This window comes from Rhododendron vialii, chromosome 5a, assembly GCF_030253575.1.
Source record: "Rhododendron vialii isolate Sample 1 chromosome 5a, ASM3025357v1".
In the NCBI taxonomy this organism is placed as follows: domain Eukaryota; kingdom Viridiplantae; phylum Streptophyta; class Magnoliopsida; order Ericales; family Ericaceae; genus Rhododendron; species Rhododendron vialii.
Genome location: NC_080561.1, coordinates 13267435 through 13286961, shown reverse-complemented (window position 1 = coordinate 13286961; position 19527 = coordinate 13267435). Strand labels below are relative to the sequence as shown.

Sequence of the window (19527 nt, the reverse complement as noted above, 5' to 3'; positions counted from 1 at the left end):
AGAGCTCTTAAACGTTTTTTCTGATATCAAAAAGAGTAATTTTTTAATAAGTCTGTAAACAAACTATTTTTAACAAAATAAACAATTCTGATTATTTTTGTCGAATCCGAAACGGGTCCAAAGCTCATATATAATTGGTGTATGTAGGCCTGTCAATGGGCCGGATCCGATCCGGATCCGACAGATCCGGATCCGGATCCGAATCCGATAAGACACAATCCGATCCGGATCCGATAAGACTCAAATCCGATAGTGAGAATCCGGATCCGAATCCGAAAAATCCGGATCCGATTCGAAAATCCGAATCCGATCCGGAAACTTTTTTTACTTCAAAAATTTTAGCCAAAAAAAAATATTTTTTTCAAAAAAATACAATTTTTTTTTTCAAAAAAAAATTATTTTCAGAAAAAAAATTAAAAAAATTAAAATAAAAAATAAAAATAAAAATACAACTTCTTAAACATTTTTTTTTTCAAAATAAAAATTTTACTATTTTTTTAAAAAAAATTAAAATTTTTAAAAAAAATAAAGTTCGGATTCGGATTGATAACGGATTTAATCCGATCCGACCCGGATCCGACCCGGATCCGTATTGAATTACCGGATCCGGATTATCGGATTATCGGATCGATGTTATCGGATTCGGATCCGGATCCGGATCGGATTTTTCGGAACGGATCCGGATCGAATCCGGTCCATTGACAGGCCTAGGTGTATGTAATGAATGTATGTTCTCACTGACTTTTCGTATGTTGTTGTGTTGTTTTGGTTGAAGTGGTGCCACAGTGCTAAGTCCGTACATGGTAAGTCGCATAATTTGTTTGAGCGAGCGGTTGCGAGAGTGCGAGCGTGAAAGCGCCTTTGAAACACATCTCAACCTATTGAAACGAGCACAGTACGAGAATTGAGAGCGAGAATACATTTTTATGTACTTCATCCGTTCCAATTTGTTTATCTACTTTTTGACTTTTAAGTGTCTCAAAATGTTTTTTCCATGTGAGTTTGACTTGTTAAAATTTCTTTAATGCCCTTTTTCTTTCAAAAAATAATGCATCGGAGAATGTACATTCCCATTTAATGCTAGAAAATTGAGGGGCATTTTTAGAAAATCAGAACTTTTAAAGAACAATCATTATGTTCCCTTAAAAAATTAGAATTTTCAAAATCTATATTATAAAATAGGACGATTTTCTATTAAAATGTCTATTTATACAAACAGAGCACCCTCTACAACCGTTCGATCTTACTTCCTATTAACTTTGTAGCCGTCGGATCGAATGAATATTTCCTAATGTATAAATTTACAATAATGTAAATGTTTTCCAAACTTCCAAATTATATACACTGCTATAATCTGCCAAAATTGTATATTCCGGAAAGGCATGATTTTATAATCCTAATGCTAATTGTATAATCAGCCAATTTTTCAGAAAAGGCATGATTGTTTAATCAGCCAATATTGTATAATCCTAATCCTAATCCTAATGCTATATTCCGGAAATTAATTCAATCATGCCTTTCTTTTATTGACTAATCCTAATCTCAACTCTTTTTTTTATTGACTAATAATAATATTTCGAAAATTAGTGACTAATCCTAATGCTATAATCAGCCAGAATTTGAAATAAAAATAATGAAATCTATATAATATGACAAGAAAGTTTTCTATCAAATCCTGATATCCTGATTTGTTGTGAAGGTAAAAAAAAAAAAAACTTAATTTATCCCTCGGTTAAATTAAGACTTGTCGTTGATTGACTTAAAGATCTGATTGCCGTTGATTGACTTAAAGATCCGATTGCCTATTGTAATGATTTTTGATTGTAATGACTTACTTTTTTTCTATCCAATTTACCTATTGCCAATTGTAATGATTTCCGAAATTTCCGAAATTGCCGATTGTAGTTGATTGTAATGATTTTCGAAATTGCCGATTGTAGTTGATTTGGGTGTAATTAAAGACTTGATTGTAAAGACTTGCCGTTGATTGGTTGAGTATTTCCGAAATACAAATGGGTGATTTATGAATTTGCCGTTGATTGGGTGAGTGCTATAATGGAAATACAAATCGGGTAAGGCAAATTTGATGTTGATTGAACAATACAAATTGGGTGAAACAAATTTATCTCCATCTCTCTCCTTAATCGTTTCTCTTTCTCTTTCTCTCCCTAAACGTTTCTCCCTGACTCTCGCCCTCTCTCCAATTCTTTCACCACTTGTATGGCTTTTTACTTCGTTTTTTCCAGTTCTTCATGTTTTTTTTTCCTCCCTCTCTCTCCCTAATCGTTTCTCTTTCTCTCTCTCTCCCTAAACGTTTTCTTTTCAGTTCTCTTTTCCGTCTCCCTAACTATCGCCCTCTCTCCAATTCTCTCACCACAGGTATGGCTCTTTACTTCATTTTTTTCCAGTTCTTCATTTTTTTTTCCCAGTTCAATTTGTTAAGTTCAACTCCAAAAAAAGTCGATTATGCTCGGTTCAAATTGGAGTGACGGCTATACTGAGTATAATGTTTGAATCTTTTTTTTTTAGAACATACAAGGAGGGAGAGGGTTTCAATTTGAGCAATCCAAAAGTGCATTAGTAATGAAGAAGTTCATTCTATAGGATTGAATGAATAAGTTTTTTTTTTTACCCTCATAATAAATTAGGATTTGGTAAAAGTTTAATCATGATTGCCCTCACATAATGATTTTTACTTTTTTTCTATCCATTTGGTTATGAAATTCTACGATTTTCAAGTTATTTGCCGTCATCAAAATCGTGCATAGCACGGGTCTTATGAAATTTCCAAATGGGATAATCAGTAACACAATTGAACAAAAATGTCTATTCATACATTACTCAAACTATTGGTACATCAGTGTTTTTTGATTTGTTCAAGATTTATGCGTTCGAGTTTGTTCAATGCGTCTTAGTTGGTCTCTTTCAAGCAAGGTAATTTTGTAATTGATCTCATAATCTCCATATATATATATATAGGTATCCATTGATCAAAAAATTGTTTAACGGATAGGCTCACTTATAAGAAACTTTAAAAAAAAGAAGATTTACAGCTAATCATTTCATTCTTAATTTATGAAATTTCTAATAGAGAGATGGTTAGTTTGTTCTTAGAGACATTCAATGGGGAGATCATGTGCAACCAAAGTGAGTGTGATTTACATAACTTTTCTATGATTTTACTTTCTTACGTATCCAAAAAAATTTCATGGATTTTTGTGGTTTTAGACATCGTTTACAGATTTGCTAAGGTTCTTCTGAGCACACCAAACATCAACCAAGGTAATGGCATGAATTTAATCTATTGTAATGTATGCTCACGCGATGTGTGATTTTTCCCTAATCTTAATTTGATTTTTGCCTAATCTAAATTTAATACAAGCTTTTGTTAACTGGGAATAGGTTTTCTCTATTATCTATTGACAGATATCAATGTTTGGATTGCCCTAATCATAATCGCTTTCTGGGAACACATCGTAGGCAAGAAAAATGGTATACAACCATATATTTTTGTCATTTTATTATTATAGATTTTTTTACCTACCCAAAATCAATATAGATTTTTTATTTGCATTGATGTTTGGATGGTGTTTTTTATTTTATCAAAGTTTTATACATTTAAGTTTGTGCATACAGAAGTTAGAAATTGAAAATTTATTTGCTCTTTATTTGCTCTTCACTTGTTGATTCAAGTTAAACAGGTCAATAAATTTGTTTGGGTTATTATTTTTCGCAAAGTTGAATTAATTCATTGGGTAGGGGTTGATATATTTGGTTGAATGTCCAGTATTTGTTTGAATCGTTCAAGCCATGTCTTCAGACACGGGCATCCACTAGTGGATAAACAATCGGGACCGGAGTGTTAATGTGTAAGCAACCGTGTCTCCGTGCAGAGGAGGGTCTTGAGGGAGCGTCTCCCGGGCTGCCCAAGAAAAGAGGGAGAGGATATGTTGCTGTGTTGTTTCGACCCTGCGATTCAGTTCCAAAGGATGGGTGTCGTACTACGTTTGGGCGCCCGAAGCTGCATCTAGTTTCTACATACACCCCTTTTCTCCACATCACACAAATATACCAAGTAGGAACTAAGAAGGAGTAAAAAATTTTGCAGGGTAAAAGTTCTCTAAGAAGGAGTAAAAAATTTTGCAGGGTAAGAGTTCTCTGTTGTAGGAGGTTTACATTTCCCTAATCGTCTCTCAATAATTCTCTTGCTTAGCTCATCAGTATTAGTCATTTTCTTTACTAATAAAAAAATATTCTTCCATTTCTCTCCCTCCTAAATCCACTCATCACAGTGTTTGTGGTTAAAAATTAATACTCATATGTAGCCAGGGGCAGAATCAAGATTTAGATACGGAGGGTGCACTGAAAATTTATTCATACAAGTGTTTTAATTGACATGTTTGTGAATTTAACTTCTATGTCAATATACACTCATTATAATCCATAAAAAAAAACATGCAATAAAAAAAATTAAACTTGTGGAGAAAAAATTAATGTCCAAATGTGTTACGTTCCCCTTCAATTAGTGGGAAAAAAACAAATCATGCAAAAAGAAACATGCAAAATACTAAACTTATAGGGAAAAAAATTAATGTTTAGATGTACATGAAAAAATTTCTCTCCAATTAGTGAAAAAAAAAATAATGTGAAAATTTATGCAAAAACTTAAAATGAGAGAAAAAGAGAGAGCGAAAGGGTTTTTGAGAGAGAGAGCTGAAAGGGTTTTTAAAGAGAGAGGGGAAGAGGGGTAGTGATGGCAATAGGTACTGAACCGATGGGTAATCGAACCGTAACCGTTTTTTTCCCTCAAACAATAACCAAAAAATTCCCCGTGGGTGCGGGTATGGTGGAGGATATGATATAACCGAACGGGTTCGGTTCGGTTGTGGTTTCAATTGATACCCAAACCAACCGAACCAAAACAAATATAATTACAAAAATACCCCTTTATATATAAATACATAAAGTTTTAGGGTTATGTTGCAAACTCTCATTTCTCATACAACAGCCAGAGCTGCGATCTCTCTGGGCTCTCTCTCTCTCTCTCTCTCTCTCTCTCTCTCTCTTTCATCTGTGAATACGAGAAGAATCAGAAGATCTCTCTCTCTCTCTCTCTCTCTCTCTCAATGTGCTTCGTGCGCTCATGGAAGGCCGAGTTGTAGGCAAGCTGAATAGCACTCTTATTGTCGCAGTAACGAGGCATAGGAGTAGTAACAGAGACCCCCATATTGGAAATAAGCCAGCGAAGCCAGACGATTTCAGAGGTAGCATGGGCCATGGCACAATATTCAGCTTCTGCGGTAGAGCGAGCAACAACAGATTGCTTTTTGCTTTTCCAGGAGATAAGAGAATCACCTAGAAAAACACAGAGGCCAGAGGTAAATTTGCGATCATTGACATCACCTGCCCAGTCAGCATAAGCATAAGCATGAAGGGTTAAGCTTGATGTAGAAGAAATCAGAAGGCATTGATGAAGGGTACCACGAAGATAATTGGGAATACGTAAGATGGCAGCCCAATGCGTAATCCAAGGAGCAGAGACAAACTGACTAACAATGTGAACTGCATAAGAAATATCTGGCCCGGTAACAGTAAGATAAACCAAGCAGCCCACCAATTTGCGATATTCCGTAGGATCTTTAAGGGGGACACCATCAGAGGTAGAGAACTTGGCATGAAGTTCAAGGGAGTATCAACAGTCTTCGTATCCGTGAGACGAGCAGGGTGAAGAATATCAGTAACATACTTTGACTGTCCCAAAAGATACCCTTGAGGAGAGGAAGCAATTTCAATACCAAGGAAATAATGTAGCGGGCTTAAGTCTTTCATTTTGAACTCACGGAAGAGATGACTTTTGACTTCAGCAATAGCAGTAGAATCAGAACCAGTGATGATCATGTCATCCACATAAAGTAAGAGAAGTACTAGGCCATGAGAGGTGCGACGGAGAAATAGAGCAAAGTCATGCATGCTAGGCGTGAAGCCAATCTGAAAAACAACATCCTGGAAGCGTGAATACCAAGAGTGAGGGGACTGTTTCAAGCCATAGAGAGCACGACGCAAGCGACAAACCATACCAAAATGATGAGAGAACCTAGGAGGAGGTTGCATATAAATCTCTTCAGAGAGATTGCCATTGAGAAAAACATTCTTTACATCCAACTGAGAAAGAGACCACTGGTGCACTACGGCCACTGAGATCAAGGTGCGAACAATGGTCATTTTGGCAACGGGGGCAAAAGTTTCCTCATAATCAATCCCATACTCTTGAGAAAACCCTTTAGCAACTAAGCGGGCTTTATACCATTCTAAAGAACCATCAGAATGAGTCTTAACCATGTAGACCCATTTGCAACCGATTAAATTCTTATCATCCGGAAGTGAAACCAACTCTCAAGTCTGATTGTGAGCAAGAGCAGTAAGTTCAGCTTGCATGGCATCCACCCAATTGGGATCATTGCAAGCTTCTTTATAAGACCTAGGCTCAAAATAAGTGTGAATGCGAGAAAGGAATGATTGATAAGAGGATGAGAAATAGGTATTAGTAAAGCCATATTTTACCGGTGGTTGACGATTGTTGCGGACAAGATACCGGCGGGCAGGCGGATCAGGATCTGCGGAGGCAGACTGGGGAGCAGTTGTAGAAGTTGGACAATGGGTGTAGACTTGGGTGATTGGAGCATAACGAGGTGATGTTGAGGGGGCTGTAGAAATATTAGATACCTTAAGAGTGGAGGTGTACTCTTCGGGAGGCACATCCATATCCATGGGAAAAGGGTCAATATGGATCAAGTCTTCTTTGGCTATAGGAGCAGTGCGAGGTGGAAGAGTAAAATAGGGAAAAAGCTCTAAGAAGACAATGTGCCTTGAAACATAAAGCTTTTTGGTCACAGGATCATAACACCGATACCATTTTTTATTAATGTCACACCCCAAAAAAACACCTAAGACACAACGGGTGCTGAGCCTAGTGCGGTCTTTCTTGGAGAGGAGAACAAAACAGGTACAACCAAACACTCGAAGAAAAGAGTAATTAGGAGCCTGACCATAAAGCCCCTCATAAGGAGAGCTACCAGAGAGAAGAGGGATGGGCATCTAATTCAGAAGATAGGCTGCAGTGACAACAGCTTCTCCCCAATAACAGGACAGGACGACGGAAGACAGGAGTAAAGACCGAGCAGTATTAAGAAGGTGACGATGTTTTCTTTTAGCTCTACCATTTTGGGCAGGAGTGTCAGTGCAAGACAATTGGTGGATAGTCCCAAGCAAATCTAGGAATTTATGAAACTCTGAGAGTGAATATTCCCCACCCAAGTCAGTCTGAAGAATTTTAATCGATGTAGAAAACTGATTTTGAACCATGGCATGGAATTCTTATAAATCGTAAAGACCTCAAATTTGTGTGTCATTAAGTAAACCCAAGTATACCGACTAAGATTATCCACAAAAGAGACATAATAGACAAAACCACCTTTAGTAGCAACCAGAAAAATGGCCCCTATAAATCAATGTGAACAAGCTGAAAAGGCAAAGTAGAAACATAAATACTTTTATTAGAAGGTAAAGTTGATATTTTTGCAAACTTACAACCATTACATTCTAAAATATTACTGACTGAAATATAACCCAAATAACCTGACTTAACTAAAAGTTATAGACGTTCACTAGACAGATGTCCTAATCTAGAATGCTAAAGATAAAACGAAACTGACTTATGATCTAAACAAAAAGATGACACATCAGTGAAAGAAGGTTTTATTCGGAGATGCAAGTGCTCCAAAAGATAGGGATCACCAACTCTACATCCTGCCCTAATCTGCTTCTTGGAATCCTGATCTTGCACAACACAACCAGAGGAAGAGAAAACAACATCAAAACCAAAGTCGGATAATTGGCTAATTGAAAGTAGGCTCAAAGACAACTGAGGAACATAAAAGACATTAGGAATAGACAGTGAAGATGTAGTAGAAGATATAATGGAACCAATAGAAGCAACATACATGGGAGAACCATTGGCTGTGGCAATACTAATAGAAAAAGTAGGTGGCACACAATTACTAAGAAGAAACATATCAGGAGTCATATGATGAGAAGAACCAGAATCAAAGATCCAAGTGGTGGGTTGATATCACGCCCTCAATTATAAATAGGCTGCTGTGGTATGAAAGTAAAAAGTAAGTAGGTAAAATAGAAATTCTACCTTTTTGAGTAGGTATTTTACATAGTACTGATATAGATGCTCTAAATGGTGACAATTGGAAATTCGCTAATTTTTATTTTGAAATTGTTAAATGAAATACTTTTATTTTTACTTGCTCAATTCGGCTACTATAAACACTTTGATCTAAAATTAGGCTGATAGTTTCTTACTGTAAAATTAGAAAAATCTTCTAAAATTGATAAAAGTGAAAAAAAACTTGGGGGTTGCTTAACAATCTTGCTTGATAAAGCCTAAAAAACCTGCTTTATTATGAATATTTCAAAAAATAATTGAGTAAAAATCATATTTTTTTATTTTTTCAATTTATCTATAATACAAATTAAAAAAATCAAAAAGACACATAAAATTCAAAGAGTTTAGCGGGACTCAACCTCAATCTCAGAACCAAAATGTGCGGGTCGAATGGATATGGGTCGATTTAACAGATCAACTGATTTTTGTTGCAGCCGTATGAAAGATGGGGTCACACCATCCAACAGTCGCACGAAAAGAAAATTCGCTAGTGAGGCCTTTGACGAATTCCCAAGCCCACGTGGACTGCACCGCACCTTATCATCTTTTCAACCACTATAAGAAAGAGTCCGCAAAATGGTTGCACAAATACCGTTGCTCAACTCCTGATTCTCTCTCTCTCTCTCTCCAGCTTCTCTCTCTAGGGTTCTGCCGCCGCTATCTGGAAATCATGGCTCGCCGTAGCTCAGGTGCTGAATCTTCGATCCTCTATCTCCTCTCTCACTTCCACCGTCTTTGATTCATTTAGCTTTCCGATCTATTTGGCCTGTTTCTCCTGTGGTTTGTCTTTATTTTTCTTCTCGATTACCAAAAATGAAATTGAAATCTCTGAAGAATAGACTTGTTTTTTTTTTTTGAAGCTCCGAGTCCGACACAGTCGGCCATCTTGTGTGATTGTTTATTTTTTCATGGGATATGTATGATTTGAATTTTTTTGGGAACCATTTTCTATGTTCTTGCGCGATCTGGGCTTGTTTCGAATTGTTTACTGTGTATTACACTGAATTCATTCTTTTGGCTGCAAGTGTACTCTCTATTGGGCCTGATTGACGTGTTGCAGTTTTTTCATTTACTATTTTCGTATACTGTTTATTATTATTATTATTCAATTTCTTTGCTTTATCTTGAATAGCATTGGCCTTTATCCATTCAAGGTGCAAGGATGTTATTCTGGGATTAAATGTGTTTGTTTTATATTTCATTTTCATATGATAAGTAAAAAACAATCGCTATTGTATGCTGATTTCAATTTTTTGTGTTCACGTGATCTTAAGAGTTTGGTCACGATATTTGTGTTGTTTTACCGTTTAGACATTGAGGCTGCAATGTTCGTTCCATATTGCGTTCTCCACACACAGAATAGAGTCTCAAGTAAAATTTAGAAAGTAATACCATGTGACCCACACTTCCAAGATTTTCCAAAAACCACAGCGGCCATAGTTACCCCTGCTGTTTATATAGTAGAGATATAGATGTTCTGATTTTGTATATGGATTTTTCATATTGAACCTATTCAACAAGTGAGACAAGTATTAACGCTGTAGAATAATGCTAATTTCTGTTTTACGGTGTATTATGAAAATTCAACAGCTAACGCCATAGGTGATTGAGTGGTTCCCTGCCAAAGTAGTTTTTGTTCCAAACTTTTCGTTGCAAATGTACTGAGTTTACATCTTTTAGGGGGGTAATTATCCAGTGTTTCTGGAGTACTACGTGGTACTCCCAGCCATTTACTGTGCGACAAATTATTTGGTAGGGACGTTAACATTCACTTTTGTTGGGTGGTTGGAGACAAATTGTGACCTTGGGTGGTTGGAGACAAATAGTGACCTACATTGTGTTGTGGCGATCTTTTATTTGTAGGGAGTACTATATGGCAATGCCATATGGTACTCCGGGAGCACCCAATAGTTGTCCCTTTTAGGGATCCAAGTGGCATATGTTCATAATAACTGCTCTAGCTTGTCCATCTTTTTATATTTAGTACATTTAATTGCTCTAGCTGTTTATTTATTGGCCACTTACCTGCACGCGCGCGCACACACCCACCAATTTGACATTTTCCTAAAAATGGCACTCTCTAATCTTTTGGCTGTTGTGTGGTTTCTGTTGCAGGAAGATCAGCACCCCGTGCGGCACCTCGTTCTGCACCAGTGCGCAACCCCCCTCAGCCAGGTGCTGATGTCATGAATTAGTGATCCCTATCATTTAAGCTTCTATCATATAGTAAATGCCATATACTTGAAAATATGTGTTCAACCTAATATGTGCAGTTTTTTTAAGATAGAGTGTTACTGTCCATTGATGCAGCAAGCCGTGCTCCTCCTCCAGCTCCTGTTCAAGGTGGCAGTGGTGGATCCATGCTTGGAGGTCTTGGTGCAACAATAGCTCAAGGTATGTGGATATCGTGATAACTTTCCTCAAGTCACATAAAAGGTCCTTATATAAGTTTGAGTTTTTTCTTTTTCTCATTATTTCTTTTTGTAGGCATGGCATTTGGCACTGGCAGTGCTGTTGCTCACAGAGCTGTGGATGCTATTGTGGGTCCTCGCACTATTCAACACGAAGCTGTTGTCTCTGAAGCTGTTGCGGCTCCAGCAGCCACCACTAACAGCTTTGGCTCTGACGCTTGTGGTGTGCATACCAAGGCATTCCAAGATGTATGTACTGTGTCACTCTAGCTATCATTTGCCAAACTTCATAATTTCATGAAATTGTTGTTAATAAAGTGTAGATTACTTCTTACTTCACTTAGAGAAGTGTAGGACAACCGTTATTAATTTTTTACTTTTTTTTGTAGTTGGGTTGTGAGTAAATAGTGTTGAGTTTAGGGATGAGAACTTGGGTATATTAGTGGGTTTAGTCGTGCCATGTGGAATTCTATGATCCAAGCGTGAATCTATAGTGGAGTTTGACATTTTTTTAATTGAAAAGCTTTTCATCCGGTCCCAATCACATTTCTTTCGGGGGGTGATATTTATAGGCTCTATGAATTGTAGGTTAGAAGTATTGGTTACTTATTACTTCCGCTAGAAGTGTATGACAGCCCCTTTTTTTTTTTGGTTGATTGTCTTGGAGCTGGGTTGTGAGTAAATAGTGTGGGGTTTAGGGATAAGAACTAGGAATGGCAACGGGTCAGTTTGGTCTGAATTTTGTGATATCCATCTATTCCCAAATCCAAAGCAAAACCAGATGGGTATGATTCTTAGTGCACCGTAACCAAACCGTACAGTGTTCTGGTTTTACCCAAACCTGCTATGTTTTGATTCCGTTAATGAACTTGTGAAGATTTTTTTTTTTTAAATTCAAAAATTAACAGGCAAACAAAATAACTAAAATTTTCTATGGTAGACTCTTTAGATTTTTAGGGAGTTTGAGAGGAATGTGGGGAGATGAAATGAAGAGTCACTAAAAACTTGAAACTTAAAAATGAAAATTACACATTTATAAATTTGTGTACATATACATTATAGTATTATACAGATATATTTGGTTTTTGGTTTGGTTCAGGTTCGAATTCGAATTCGGTCTGGATACTTGTACCAAATCCAATCTGAAACCAGCTGGGTATCGTGATTTTAAACCAAAACCGTCCCATGGGTAGGAAAAATCCAAAAAAAGGGCCCCGATAGAGTCGGATTGGTTCGGTGGAAATTGCGATCCTTAAATTGAGAACTTGGGTATACTAGTGGCTTTAGTCTTGCCATGAGGAATTCTAAGATCCAAGGGTGAATCTGTAGAGAAGTTTGCCATTTTTTGAATTGAAAAGCTTTAAATCCAGTCCCAATTGAATTTCTTTCAGAGAGCCATATTTATAGGTTTTTGATCCCTGAAGACACCTAAAACTTTGATGGGTTACATGCAAGTTCGAGCTAAGCATATGATGGGATGAGTTCCTGCAAGAAAGGAGTTTTAACCTAATTTGATAGTGAGCCCTGGAAACAGGTGAAAGACTACTGAAGCAGAAATCTGTGAAAATAGATTGCCTTACAGATATAAGGACCCCTGACAGACCTGGAAGTGAAAGTCTGCAAGGATTTAACCATCTCTGAGGCCATAAAAACTTCAGAAAATGAAGCTGTAATAGGTGAAGCTCTGTGGTGAAATCTCAAGGCACTTGGTTACTTTAAATTTCTGGTTGGGTAATTCTTTCTGGTTATGTTGTCTAGGCATTCCTTGTTCTGACCTTCCATGTTCATTAGGCATCTGTTGTGCAAGGAGATGGAAGTCTAGAGAAGTCAATTTGAGATTTATTGAGGACATTCTAGCAATTTATTTGTTTATTGCTGTGTATAACAATCAAGTTGGTCATTTTAGTTCTGAGTGATGCATAGCAAATTGCATTGTACGTCTAATCTTTCTTTTGGGGAGAACCATGGGTAGAAGAGGGAGGGAGGGAGTTGGGGAAGGAGAGGGACAGGAGTATTTCGGGGATAGTGAAACCACATATTTTAATATACAGCTATAGATTCACAAGTATTCTTGGATTTTGTGAATCAATAAAGTGTTGTTAGTGGTACCCTAAGAATGTATAAAATGGTTGTTGGCTAGGATTACTTGGAAAATCCATAAGAGGGTTTCATGGAGTGGCTATACCAGGAAGAAGTGATACTGTCTTCAGCTTGCTTGGTTATGCAACTTATGCCTTCAATAATTGAACAACCAAACGGAAAGAGAATTGGTTGTCAAGTGTATTCCTGCATCTTTCCTTAAAAATGAGTTCTGGTAGCTTGCCCAATACTCATAGTACTTTGTTTTACATTGGACTAGAGTTATTGGAAACATCAGTTATTGCAAACATTCAGTAAAAACCTAAAAGAAGGACCTTCTAAATGTGTTTCCTGTATCTATGTTATCCTGCAGTGCCTGAACAGCTCTGGGAATGATATCAGCAAGTGCCAATTCTATATGGATATGTTGAGCGAGTGCAAGAGGAACTCTGGTTCTATGATGGGTGCATAATTACCTACAGTTTCGTTACTCCATCCTTCTGGCTAGCTGGTGGAATGTTAGTTGATTATGATGGAGGAATGGCCTTAAGTTGTTGATGACCAATGGACATGGAGTTGTTTTGAGTACTAAAATTTGAATAATGATTAAAACTTCTTGCCATATGGGCATGTTCCAACTTTGCAACCTCCATGACAATGTTAAGTTTGGACTTTAGGCAATTGCCTATTCCTATTTGCTACATGGCTATGCCATCATTGTTTGAATGCTCTGAATGAGTTATGTGTTTGTGGGACGTGATTGTTTATTTGCCATAATTGTGCTTGCAAATTGGTATCAATCTATTGATGGTTTGCTCTCTCTCTCTCTCTCTCTCTCTCTCTCACACACACACACACACACACACACACAATGTAACAAGCAAAGAATCCTTTCATGGCACTGGTAAGCACATTTGAAGTTTCAAGTGTAATAGTTAACTGCATTGCACCATTCCCCTTCATTGTTGTGTAATTACTTCAGATAAGAGGGAGTCGGTCTCATGTTATGGGCTGTACTGGTCTGTATTAAGCTACTTACTGTTGGGTGATTACTTCAGATTTCCCCCATACGACAAGTTTAAAGCTTATCACAGGTTCAGTGGCACTGTAGTGTGCAGTTCAGTATTTTTAGCCGCATGGTTTTGGGTTTGCCTGATAATATCTGAACCATGAATTTCTTTTCATAGCTATTTCGAAAATTTAGTCTACTATATTGTCCTCGTCTTCAACAAAAGTTATTTTGTCCTCATCTTCAACAAAAGTTATTTTGTCCTCATCTTCAACAAAAGTTATTCGGTTTTACCACGGGTCACCACCATTAGTGGATGTCCAGTGCTTCCTATCCTTTGTGTCACAACTTGCGCCAATTGACCTGCTTACCATTTGCCTAACGTGTCAAAATGTTAACTTCAAGTTATACAGTCATTACTTGCATTTCATTATATACCATATAATATTTCTCTAAGTTGTCGATGTGGGACAACTCTTTCCCAAGTGGGTTCTTACACCTTCACTATATCATAACCAGTATGAAAACTCATTCTGTGTTTTCCCTGTAAATTTGGCCGGGAAATGATATGGTGGAGTAGTTTTGGTTGACGAACTGAATAGTAATTTGGTTGATAAGTTTTTGGCCCCCTACAGGTGTGGCCCTTACTCCCAAAGTGCCCACAAACGCTCGATTACAAGGGAGGAAGATGCGAGTCCTTATGTTCTCCAATCCCTCTATCTCACTCCTCCTATAGTCTTATCTTGCAATCAAACATGCCCTGAGGGTATTTAGGTGACATTGCGCGGGATAACCATAGCTAAACACTAACTATAGTCTATCGTTGTTGTGCGATGTTAAAAATAATATCCTATCTGTTTTCAATTGCTTCTTTTCCATGAGAAATTTCTGGCAAGATTAATGTTCTCGTCGAGCTCTACAAAATGAATGAAGCCAATTATCAAAGTGTGCTCGAAAAGTAGCTGGAAAATTGAGAATGGATCGGAGGGGATACCAAGACCCCTCCTATACCTGGGACATATAAACGTTCTCCTTGTGCACTGGATTTTGTAGTCACATCCAAAGCAGAGGTTACTACTCCATGTATGATGCCCATAAAGACGAACCGAAAATACCAGGCTACCAGCACAGAATGCTACATTTACTCGCCAGACACTATTCTATTTGGATTGGTTAAAGTTTTAATTTGTAACATATATGCAAGTGAAACTCTGCAATTAACAGTTGATGAAAGTAGCATGATCAATTGTTCGCCGATTTCCCGCACGCAACCTTGAGTGTTGTCTCCCAACTCCACCAATGCACAGTTTAGTCCAATGACCCAATCAGGGACGGAGCCAGAAATTTCATCACGCAGGGACAACCGTGCATGAGAAAAAAAAATATAAATACACACGCATAATCATGAAATACATTAAAACTCAAAATAACGTAAATACATAAATCAGTTTAACTAACGTGATCGATCTTGATGTATGTGTCTTGTTTTTCTTTATTGTTCATCTTCTTTTTTTTCATTTTTCACAACTTGACAAATTCGGTACATGGGCTTTCATGTTACTTGATTTTACCAGTCAAAAAATAAAAAATTAGTAGAAGTCTAGAATAACAATTGGGAAAAAATATATCTACAATTTCACCAAAATTAGCTATTTTCTCGAAATTGCCTTTGAAGTCTTAACAATTGGGGATGTTTGTGCCGGGGGGGGGGGGGGGGGGGGGAATTTGGTGTGCCATTGAGATTTTAGGACAAAAAGAAATAAAACTATAAAACACTAAACCCATCTAACAAAATGTAGAAGTTTATTACTTGAATATTCACAATATTAATCCTATAGTTCTATTTTTTGTTACTACTATGTTTTAGCCCTTAGCCTTTAACCTTTAGTAATTAATGTTGATATCCTCGTATTTCAAAGGTTTCTATTATATATAGTTTTTCAAAATTCTACACAAAGACGAGCCTATATATTTTTATAGGAATTTTTTTTTACATATAATAGTAGAGTATCTTTTTCTTCTTGCAGGGGCGACCGCTCCTACTGGCCCCTCCCTGGCTCCATCCCTGACCCAATTAATTACATTATTAAGGCTGTAGATTGGACAAACTCATGCTCATACTTGTAACGACCCTGATTTTTGGTAAATAAAAATTTCCTTAAATATTTAAATTTTATTTTAATTACTTGGATTTGCTACTAAAAATTTCTTTTTAATTTTTATAATCCGTCATAATTAGATTTGAGACTTATAAAATTATATCTTTCACGCCGAGCAATCTAGTCATTTTCTAAAAACAAGTATGCTTATAAAAGCACTTGTATATTTTCCTAACGAGTTAGATAAAATCTTTAAATTATATTTCTTGGCTAGAAATCCTACTTGGCGAGTAAGGTTAGTTTCCAACCGACTTGTTGGACAAACCAAACTACCATTTCTCCTAGTTACAATTTCCTAACCCTAGATGGACCTTTTTGACCGTCTTTGAGCCTTATGAAACCCTCCGAACCCTATTGAACCATTAGACTATAGGAGTAATCATTTTATTCCTATGTTTAGTCATTTCACTTTACCTAGCATCATTACTTACCCTACCTATTGGATAATAAAGGCAAGGGAAAACTTTAACCTTTGGTCCATAAATGTTAGGGAAAATATTATCCCTTGGACAATAGATTCCCATGACTAGTCATATCAAATTATTACCAATATTCCTTTACCCCTTGGTCCATAATTGTTAGGAGAATTTTTGTCTCTTGGTTATTAGACCTTTGACTTGCCAAAATGCATGACAAGACAAGTCATACAAAGAATCCCATCATTTTGCTTCCAAAAGAAGCAAGACTAGCCATGCATGCATGCAACCCTAGGATTTTAGCCTTAAAAACCTAATAAACCAAGACTTACTTTCCTAGACACACATATATATACTTGTACACATATATATATATGTACCAGAGAGAGAGAGAGAGAGAGAGAGAGAGAGAGAGAGAGAGAGAGAGAGAGAGAGAGAGAGAGAGAGAGAGAGAGAGAGAGAGAGAGAGAGAGAGAGAGAGGGAGTGTGTGTGTGTGCAAATTATGGACACTTACACAAGCTACCACTTGACAACCCATGACTAGACCACTTTAAGTATAATCCTAGCCAATGATGTTATTCTCTCTTACAAGCCAACCCATTCTAGTATTTGACAAGCCATGGAACCTTCATTATAACCTAGGATTTGGCCTATTATTGGATTGACATGTGAGGAAAGGCTAGGACTTTGACTAAGGTCTTGAAATGACAAGACTATGGAGCAAACCCATGGGGAAAAGAGAGGAGAGGGGGGGCCGGCCATATGGAGAGGTGAGGGAGCCAAGACTTGTGCCTATAAATAGCAAGCTCACTTCAAGCTCAACTCACACCTTCACTCCCTTGCTTTCATTCCTCTCCAAAAACCATTTCCATTTCCAGACAGCTTACTGTCCTCCACAAATCTTCCCTTTTCTCCTGCTTAAAGTAGTTTTTGGAACCAACTCCCTTCGGAAAAGTTGTAGAGCACTTCGAAACCTTCAAGTTAGACCCAAGAACCATCCAAATCGGTGAAGAAATGACAAAGATATTGGCATCCGAAGTTCAGTAAAAATCTCGGATTCCTATTTCCAGACAGCATACTGTCTTCTCCTTTCTCACCATTTTTCTCCTGCCTAAAGTAGCTTCTAGGATCACCTTCCTTCACGAAAGTCGTAGAGCACTTCGAGAGCTTCAACTTTGAGCCAAGAACGATCGTATTCGGCCAAATATTGACCAAGTTACTGCCATCCAAAGTTCGGTCCAGATTTGCAAGTTTCACCGCCGTAGAAAATCTTCCAACTAGCTTATTCGGCCCCGACTAAGTTTCGGATCAAGGTAGATTTTCTCTACTCACTTCCCTAAGTATACGTAGAACCCTAGTCCAATAACTCTACGTATAGTATAGAATCTACGTTAGAAAGTAGCATGTTCTTGATTCAAAGTATCACTATCGTAGATAAGATTATCTATTGTTTGGTTTCAAGTAAATAAGCTTATCGTTTAAAATGCATAATTGTCAATAAGTTTATCTCACTAATGGAGGTATGAACATGTTGGATAAATGACTTTGTCTTAAATAAATATATGTTGTATTGAATTTCTCAAAAAGTAAGATATAACGATTTTCGAAGGATAAGATTTTAACGCTTGATTTGAAGTATTCATATTTTGATCTTTTCGAGCATGCTTAGTAATATTAAGTTGAATGATCTTGCTAGTGTAGTTTCAATAAATGATTTATGCTTATTTTTGTGAAAAGTTCTACTGCGGAGTCTATGCATGAAAACGTGACACGGAAATCGAAAAAGTTAGAAACATGACACCTAGGGTGTGGTTAACGAAAATGCGTGTTTTGAAAAGGTGAAATGTTTTGGAAACCGAAATGTGGCCGGACATGGTAGCCCATTGTGTGGTGTGTGTTTTGTGTGCCAATGGGAACCCGGTGCGGCGGAACCATTGTGAGGATACTCGGGAGACCGGAACGGCGGAACCGAGGTTGGGTGTGTGGCTTGGTTATCCGCGGTACGGAGCCAGTGCAATCGTGTGCCAATGGGAACTCGGTGCGGCGGAACCATTGTGAGGATACTCGGGAACCCGGAACGGCGGAACCAAGGTTGGGTGTGTTAAACAAATGATTTTCGAAAGATGGATTGATATGTGAAAATGGGGACACGGTTTACGATGAGTCGCGTAGGAGAAAACCCGAAAATCTTGGACACCAACGATAGATGATTAACGAATGTGGATGTGTCATTGTTAACTGTGTATATACGTATCATGTGGAAATTGATGCTTTATTATAGCCTTGTTTGTAAATTAAGGTTGGTGGGTAAAGATTTCCTATTGAGCGTTGTAGCTTACGGTGTTGCCTTTTTGGTGACCATGACATATTATATGGGTGGCGACGCCGGTATAATGTGTCAGACTTCTTAGATGAACAGGATAAGATGTACACCGTGGAAGCTTTTGGAGCAGAGGAGCTTGCTAGGATGGAAGAGCAAGCAGAGTAGTGTTAGGAACCCTAGTTTCCTTCCTTGTTGAATAAATGTACCCTTTCCTTATGATGTATTTATGATGTAATAATGAGCCAGACTCTCTTTATTATATAATAAATGCCTCATTTAACGTACCCAAAATTGGGGGCGTTACAATACTCGTACGCGTGACGACTTCTTTAGTTTTTTTTTTCCCAAATCCTTAGACCAAGTGTGACGACTTCTACTAGATTTTTGGTTTGAGGGTTTGCACGTTAATTTTATTTTTGTCATGGTTAAGAAAAGATTATAGAGAGCTTTTGTAGAAACTTGTCCTCTTAAACTGTATGGAAAGGGTGATTATATAAGACTCTTCTGAATGAAAGCAGTAGTTCAGATAATTCCGAATAACATTCCTGTGTTCATGCCAGCTGTCTCTTTTGTGGTATATATTTACTTTTGTGTCTGTAATTTAAAGTATGATAGTGTTGTCCTTTTTTCCGGAGAGGGTGAATAATTGGGGTGTACTGTTTATTAGGTGAGGTGTAAAGTTGTATGTACTTCACTTTGAATTAGGCAGTAGGAAAGTTTGCGGTAATAAATAGCATGTACCAATTATGTGTGGCAAAACAATAATGACCAATTATGTATAGATACTGTTTGATGATGTAATCAGCCTCCTTTTATAGACATAAGGAGGCTGATTACATCATCAAAGACAAAAGCAACCAAGCTCTTTCACACTCTAACAAACATAAGGAGAGGGA

The 19527-nt window shown here is 37.4% G+C and overlaps 1 protein-coding gene across 1 annotated transcript; it reads left to right on the top strand.

Annotated features, from left to right (window-relative positions):
- Positions 1 to 8679: 8679 nt before the first annotated feature.
- Positions 8680 to 13541, top strand: LOC131325204 (uncharacterized protein C6C3.02c-like). The gene is made up of 5 exons (XM_058357317.1): positions 8680 to 8922; positions 10349 to 10408; positions 10544 to 10627; positions 10721 to 10893; positions 13097 to 13541. Exons 1-5 carry the CDS (start codon positions 8904 to 8906, stop codon positions 13193 to 13195), a joined length of 435 nt encoding a protein of 144 aa, XP_058213300.1. The 5' UTR covers positions 8680 to 8903; the 3' UTR covers positions 13196 to 13541.
- Positions 13542 to 19527: the final 5986 nt, after the last annotated feature.

Excerpts from the sequence above, each read along its gene's own strand:
- LOC131325204 (XM_058357317.1), top strand. Across the intron at positions 10,409-10,543 it reads GCGCAACCCCCCTCAGCCAG|CAAGCCGTGCTCCTCCTCCA; the intron begins GTGCTGATGTCA and ends CCATTGATGCAG. Across the intron at positions 10,894-13,096 it reads ATACCAAGGCATTCCAAGAT|TGCCTGAACAGCTCTGGGAA; the intron begins GTATGTACTGTG and ends GTTATCCTGCAG.